Source organism: Marmota marmota, unplaced genomic scaffold (assembly GCF_001458135.2).
Source record: "Marmota marmota marmota unplaced genomic scaffold, marMar, whole genome shotgun sequence".
Classification (NCBI taxonomy): Eukaryota; Metazoa; Chordata; class Mammalia; order Rodentia; family Sciuridae; genus Marmota; species Marmota marmota.
The window spans coordinates 6,344,201-6,352,120 of NW_025999900.1; the positions used below are offsets into that span (position 1 = coordinate 6,344,201).

Consider the following 7,920-nt stretch of genomic DNA (forward strand, 5'->3'; position numbering starts at 1 on the left):
TGATGCCCTAAAATGTTAAAAAATGTTTCTAACATTTGGAGCTTGTTGTCTTATAGCAGAGTAAGACAGAAATATATGAAAACCTAAATGATGGTATAAAACAGGAAATAGAATCCCAAATGATTCATAGTGTAAGTTCTAAAGGTGCCAGACAGAGGAAACCATGGTGGGCCCCATTGAGAGGTTGGAAATGAACTCTTGAGGTCAAGTGTTTGAGAAACAGTGAAAGCAATGTAAGGGCACACCTTGTTCTTGGGCCATCTGACTCATCCTGTATTTTGGTAAGGATAAGGATGACCTCAGAGTTTTCTTTGTTTTTGTTTTGTTTTTTTACTTTTCTTTGCAGCCTGAAGAGTTGAGAGAAATCATTGAAAAGACTAGAGAGATGGAGCAGAACAATGGCCACTACTTCGACACAGCAATTGTGAATTCAGATCTTGATAAAGCTTATCAGGAATTGCTGAGATTAATTAACAAACTTGATACAGAACCTCAGTGGGTGCCATCGACTTGGCTGAGATGAAGGAAACATTCTTTCTGTGGCATGATTGGACTTGATCTGGCAAACTGCCATAGGAAGATGGCCCCAATACTTCAGCAAGATTGAGAATAAAGATGGAAGACAGCAGGATAAACTGCAGACCTGCTCTTAGATTTTTTTTAACTAGTGACAAGTCCCCTAAGGCTATTTGTGCACAACATTCTTCATTCTCCATACATGGCTTTAGGGGCTCTTGGCTCATTTGGGGATTTTAAATGAAAGCCTTCAACAGAGCAGTTCCATTTTATCCTGGTAAAAATTTTTGTTTTCATCTAACTAAATCTTTTCTGCTTGCTTGATCATATTTCTATGAAAAACTTGTATGTATATACACAATATTCCATGTCTCAAATAGTTATAAATATTGCTGTTATTTAACATTTAACTTAAATGACTTCATTGGGAGTATTTTGGGGTCTATGCTTCTATGCACTGAGCAAAAGCAGTATTTGCTTAGGAGACTGATTTAGTAATCAGAAATACTTTCCTAAAGAAGAAAAAGAAAAATGGTGCGTGCCACATTGGTTTGGAGCTGCTTTGGGGGTTTTTATTCATTTATGTGTCTTTTAATTCTTAAAAAACAAAACAAAAACATTCCATTAGAAGCACCATTTTTTAAGCTCAAACTTTGTGAATAAGACTGCACACTCAGCAGACTCTAATGTAGTTAAAGGTATAAAAAACACGCTGATCTTTTTAAAGATATAATTTTCTGAATATTTTTGTTAAATTGTCACAAGTGATTTGATAGCTTTGCTTCCTTTCTCTGATATGAATAGTACAATAGGATGTATCAGTTATGCTTTTTATGAATGGCAAACATTCAAACTGTGTGACTGTTTAAAAAGTTTCTTCCTTGTGATGCAAATAGTTTTTTATATACATGGGAAGACATGGCACATTTGAGTTTTTTGCAGTTTTACATATGAGCACAGTATTATTCTGACTGTGCTACATTAACAAACTGGAATTCTGTTGAGGACTATAGCTGCTGTGACATATACTAATATTTAATAGACCAACAAATAGTCATTGATAACATTTGCTCAGCATTAGAATAAAATCACTCACACACACACACACACACACACAGGGAATACCTTGACACTTGACTTTGAGATCAGAAGGAAAGGAAGACTTGAAAGTCATTTGAACATTTTAGGAAAATAACATTGGAAGGGAAAAGTTATTAAGCACATAGAAACAGGTGTTTATCCTAACAATGTCTGCCTCTTGACTCAATTGAACAGTTTGCTAAAGTGTAAAAGAAATTTTAAGCTAATGGGATTTTTATACTGTCTCTGTAACTGTAGCTTTAAAATGCAGTGTCTGTTATTGTCATAGAAAGTTTAATTTGTAGTCTTTTCGTGCCTTTAAGGTAATATGATGTGTTGTGTGACAAACAACCACAAATGTGAATGCCTTATTTTTGTTTTTATAACAACTTTAGCTACAGCATTTCCTGTTCCCAAAGCTAAACAAACACTGGAATGATATTGACTTGTCACTTAGTTTAACACAAGCAACTGTTAATAAGTAGTTTGTCTCGGTGTCATGTATATATGTGATTTTTTCTCTTCTACATGGTTTTATTTGAACAAATGTAGACAGTTTATATGTTGCCTTTTTCTATTCAAATTTGCATGGCCTCTTCAGTTGGCTGGGGAGTGTCTTATCTGAAAATACTTTCAAGATAATATTCCTTGGGAAGAAGTAACATTCCTGGTTTGAGGAAAGGAATGCTATTCATACTGTCTCCTCAGGCCTAAAACACTCCAGCTGGTAGCAGGAAAATGCAAAGGACACACCATATTCTGCATTGAAAAACAAGGAATATACTTAGCACTTAATTTTTTTTCAGTTTTCCAGTTTTCTTTCTCAGGTACAAAAGGTAGTCTGTGGTCAACAGTGGAGTTTTGTGAACTGCATATTGTAACTGAGAGCTGTTTTCAACCTCAAGATTGAAAATTTTGACAGCCCATGTTAAGTTTGAGTAAGGTTTTAGGTAGTGTCAGTAAGAGGCTGTTGTGCCACTGCTGATCGTAGGGCCACACTAGGCTCCCACCTTATCAAGACATGGCTTTCACAAACAGATCTATTCCAAGGAACCATGATGACGTCTAGAAACTCTTAAGGTATTAGACATTTCCAGGAAAAATGAAATCCTATAATTCTCTTCTTCATCAGCAGAAGTAGGGGGATAGAAATGTTTGTCTTGAACTTTCCTGAGTCCTAGTGATACAGATGTGCTGATATTCAACACAGTCCTTCAACAATATGAAAACTGTTGTGCCGACTGCCTCAGCAGAACACGGAGAAAAGCCGTGCTATACATCTGGTTGTACAGCCATTTTAGCCAGTTCTATCTTGTCCCTCCATGGTTCTGATTGGAAACTGCAGTCATGGAGGTTTTAATCACTTATTATAGAAATTATACCAATAGCTAATGAAATATGCCTGGGAAATCCAAACCAGGAAGTGTCTTCATTTATTAAATTTTCATTAAGTCAGAACAAGTGGAAGAATATTATCTAGACGAATCCAGATTTACTTTCTATGAAAATTAACGTCTGGATTTTTTTCCCCGTTTCTCCTGGCCTAAGGAATAAGTATTGATAAGGAATGAGTTGAATGTAATTTTATGAATGTGTGTGGAAAATATAAACCAGGGTTATAGCCTTAATGAAGGTAACCATTCTGACATCTGTTGTTAATCCCCTTTGTATTCTTGTATCTGCACTGTTATTTTGAGATGTTATACTGCACACTGTATGGAAAAATAAAAAGTAAAATTATATTTCAAATACAAACAGCCACAGAGTACTTTGTTTTGCCATGTTTATATCCACTGCCATTCAAGGTTTCTACATATATAAAGACCAATCTCTTGTTGCGAGTGTTCGCCAAAAGTAATACCATTGGAACCTCTGGGTAGAACACAAATTACCTTTTAAGCTATTGCTTATTGTGGAATGTTGCAACAGAATGTCCTCTGTTGGTACAGTAATAAGGTCCTGTTCCATAATAGTTAAAACAACTACCAAAAATGGATAACTTAAGGCTGTGAACTTCAAAAGTTTTCAGGGGAATGAGGTATATAATACTTCTAGCAAATTTACCTTAAATTAAACAGGAATTAAGGAAGCCAAGGATAGCATGTGAATTGTTGGCAAACACATAACATACTTCATTTTCCCTTTTTCTACCAGACCATTCGGTATCTCCCAAAGGACATAAATCATACACCAGCAAAAAGTTTAATCCACATAAACACCTGCTACCCCATTCTATTTTTCAATTCCTATTCCTGATCTATCCCCTTCTCCTATGGATCAGATCACTCCAGTTCCATACAACAAACTGTCCACTATTTTCTCTTGATTTCTTTTTAATAAATGCTAAACCATAGGATCATTTGCAGTTGTAAAGGCAGTTTAATCAAGGCCAATAAACTCCAGAGCTTTTAAGAAATACTGAATTTATCTAAATGAAAATTCACCAAATAATTCTGGTTCTCTACCTCCATCTTCTTTTGCTTCTTGATTTCAGAAGCTTGTTTAAGCACCAAGCTTCTGAAATCAAGATACCACTTGACTTACATTGCAGTTATGCTGTTTGGCCCATCTAAACCTCAATTTCCTCATCTGCAGAGTGGGTGTAGGAGAATTTACCTCATCAAGATATTGGGGAATTAGAAGTTAAACAGCCAGTGTTGCCTATTTTTAAAATATTTGTGAATTCAGTAATTGGTTTTCTAATCACCACAGAATTTATACTCAGATTTTATTCTGTGAGCCAAGCTTTCTACAGATCATCTCCTGGATAAGGTATTTAGTTTTAACACATGGGAGGCACAAAGGATAAAAGTTGAGGTATAAAAACTCTGAAACACACACCTATAATTCCAGCTGCTCTAGAGGCTGAGCTAGGAGAATGGTGAATTTAAGGCCAGCCTGGGCAACCTGGTGAGACCCCATGTCACCACTTTTTCGCTTTTTAACCTAAGGCCATTACTGAAGTTCCCTGTCCTCAAATTTTTCCTCCATGAAATGGGTATTAAAGTATACCTTTTATGATTATTGTGATGACACATAATAACTAATCTATTATTTGATAGCAAGCGTTAAATGTCTGTAAAATCATTTAGTACTTAAAAATAGCCTAAACTGTGAAATCGATTCATTAAAACATATTAAGGCTAGTGTCACAATTTTAAAACTAAGAGTTATTCCATGGATGTCATGCCCAAAATGCCTGGAACTGACTGAAAGGCTGAGGAATCATGGGTAAATATGCCAAATCAAATAGTACCAAAAACCTCAGTCATCACCTGTGATGGCCATTCACAAACCTCATCTTCATACATGATAGTTATTATTGCTTATAAAATAATAAAAAGTTACATTATTTATTTCAAAATGAAAATTTATGTTTAGGAAAGAATTATGAAGTTCCTAACTCACTGGCAATCATTTATTAGTAACTCCATAATGCAAAAATGCCTCAAAAAAAGCCTTTTAGTAAAACATTGATAATTAGAGGGAGTTAAAAAAAATAAATAAATAAGCAACTTACTTACCACTTACTACACACTTCAGCAAGAGAAAGCTTGTGGATGGCAATATAGTCACTAATCTGAGCATAATAATGTGGCTACTATTCTTAGCAGTAAATTAATAATAAAAAGGAAACAACTTACTTTTTATATCATTTTACTCTGTTCATAACACACATTTAAATTGGCAGAACTGTTCCATGACAGATGAGAAGAGATCTGTCATGCAAGGAAATGAAGATTTTCATAAAGCTTGAGGAGAGAAGTACCAAGGTGAAACAAGACTGCACTAACGTCAGAAAGAGCGCCAAGGCTTGTAGGTAGGAACAAAGGCAGATCCACTGTAGTTGGCCTAAGACCACTAATGTTCCCTAAAGGGTATGTCCTAAAATGCTTGGTAAATAGATCATGTGTAACACAATGTAAATAGAATAGCATGACATTTCAGTGAGTAAATCCTGTAAGTTACTGGGCAGGTTTTACAAATCCCATTCACCTGTGATAAATAACTGAATTATGAGTCTGCAAAAGTAACCCCATAAGTGGACACCCAGGTAAATTTTATGACCAGTGAAATTCTTAGGCCAAAAAATAGCCACATGTATCAAACCTACACTGAATTAAGCTGGAACCAGTGTTGGGGGTTTCTGAAAGAACAGAGCAGGCAAGATTATTCAAACAGAAGATCCTCGTCCTTCTCCTCAGCCAGAAGGTTAGCAGGTTCCATCACCTCTCCAGCTGCTCTCCGTTGCTCCAAGTCCTTCTCACATTTTTCCTTAAGAATCTTTTTCTTCTCCTGTATTTTCTTTAACCTGTAAGATAAAAGGGGAGATTTTTCTAAACACAACTTCACTATTAAGTGGATTTGATTTCTTCTAGTTTTGTAACAAGGATGATAATAAACCTAACTAGGACAAAATGTGATAACCATTAATTTCAGTATCAGTAATTTATAACCCATTAAAGAAAGATATGGGGTATAATATGCTAATTTAAGATATAAGCTGATTTCACAAGCTCCTATCCAGGTTAAATAAATTTTGAAATCCATTCCCTAATGGAAAAAATTTTGAGCATTCAGATATGTATTAAAATTTTGGATCAATGCTGAACATCACTGAAGGCGAGTATACATCATACAAAGATGCTGTTCAAGCACTTAAGACAACATGTCTTCCCTAAATGCTACTTCTTTCACCTACCTATGTTTGGCTTTGAATCTTTTAAAATTGAGGGCCATAGGACCATTAGGTAGATGTGTTTAGTAGGTAACTGTACATGTGGAAAGATTGAAGATAGAGACAAGCTGATAATGAGATCACATTGTGGTAAAATTGGCTAGGACCTAGTATACCAGGAGAGAAGGATTTATCATTTAAGGAGGACAATGGACCTTTCCTTGGAACTGGGGTACAGAGGATGGATGGGCCCTCCAGCAGATCTGCTTGGTGCTGAAAAGAAAGCAAGATGGTTCCTCTGTTGGCTGAAGGGACAAGAGCATTATCTAAGAGTAAGGAAGAAGGGAGGGCCATTCACAAACCTTATCTTCATACATGATAGTTATTATTGCTTCTTCTGAACCAGGAATGCTGACCCCATATACCACCAATTTAATATTTATCCCTACTAACTCTAAATCTTCATGACCAATTCCTGAACATGAATATTTCCAAAGCTGAGCTAATTCTATCTGGAAATGCCCCAAATACTTTATGCCATCTACTGCACACACTCAACATGCAGTACATATTTGCTGATTAAATGACTCTAGTTTCTTTCTCAGTTTTTATGTAGGAGACACCCAATCTAAATTGTTTCATTTTAAAGAATAATCAGGTCTTAACAGTTTCTCTCAAAGGCCTAAATTTCTGGAGATGCCACATTTAAGATATATGCAAAACCTGACACTGATCTGTCTCCACAGCCTTTGGCAGTACAGTAGTCCCCTTCTACATGCAGGGCATTTATTCCAAGGTCTGCAGTGGACGTCTGAAACTGGATAGCACTGAGTCCTTTGTATACTGTATTTTTTCTTATGTAGTTGGCCCTTTGTGTCTGCAAAATTCATATCTACAGATTAAACAAACTCTGGACTGAAAATACTATACATACATACCTATTATAGTTTGATTTATAAATTAGATACAATAACTGATCTTTTTTCTTACTAAGAATTTTTACTTTTTCCCTTATAAAGAGAAGCTATGGCTTCTCTTTGGCATATCTGAATTACCAGCATCAATACCTTTGTGTTTTGGGGCCATTATAAAATGAAGTAAGAGTTATATGAACATAAGCATTACACTAGTAAGACAATCAACGGTTGATCTAAGAACTGAGATGGCTACTAAGTGACAGCTGGGTAGGGTATACAGTGTAGATATGCTGGACAAAAGTATGATTCACCTCCTAACACTGGGACAGAATGAGATTTTACATGCTATTTATAACAACATGCAAATGAGAACTTCTAGATTATTTCTGGAAATTTCCATTTAATATTTTCAGACTGCAATTGACAACAGATAACTAAAATCATGAAAAGCAAAACTGCACATAAAAGTACTGTTGTATTAATTTTTGCTTCTTATTTATCACAACAAAGTACAAGCTATGCTAATTCTAAAGAACATAAGCCAACTTATCATTCAACAAATTGAGCCTTTGGATTACGGAAAACAAAAAATGATCAGTAACTGCCCAGTTTCAACAAACCTATAGAACTCTTCTCGCTCTCTTTCGTCCAGCTCTGTGATGATATAAGCAAGGGTGCGTTCAATCCGGGGAATGATGACTAGAGTTTAAAAAAAAAAAAAAAAAAAAA

At 35.5% G+C, this 7,920-nt stretch overlaps 2 protein-coding genes across 2 annotated transcripts in view; one reads left to right on the top strand and one right to left on the bottom strand.

Moving 5' to 3' along the window:
* The window catches only part of Pals1 (protein associated with LIN7 1, MAGUK p55 family member), a 65,332-nt gene extending 61,981 nt beyond the window's left edge, over positions 1–3,351 (top strand). Inside the window, exon 13 of the mRNA XM_048798433.1 lies at positions 347–3,351. Coding sequence (XP_048654390.1) covers positions 347–523 — 177 coding nt within the window. The 3' untranslated portion in view covers positions 524–3,351. The remainder of the gene's footprint in view (positions 1–346) is intronic.
* A 1,885-nt stretch (positions 3,352–5,236) lies between these two features.
* Positions 5,237–7,920, bottom strand: part of Atp6v1d (ATPase H+ transporting V1 subunit D) — a 17,405-nt gene continuing 14,721 nt past the window's right edge. The window contains exons 8-9 of the mRNA XM_015490307.1: positions 7,812–7,890; positions 5,237–5,908 (exon numbers count right to left, since the gene is read on the bottom strand). Of these exons, the coding sequence (XP_015345793.1) occupies positions 5,767–5,908; positions 7,812–7,890 (221 nt within the window). The 3' untranslated portion in view covers positions 5,237–5,766. The remainder of the gene's footprint in view (positions 5,909–7,811; positions 7,891–7,920) is intronic.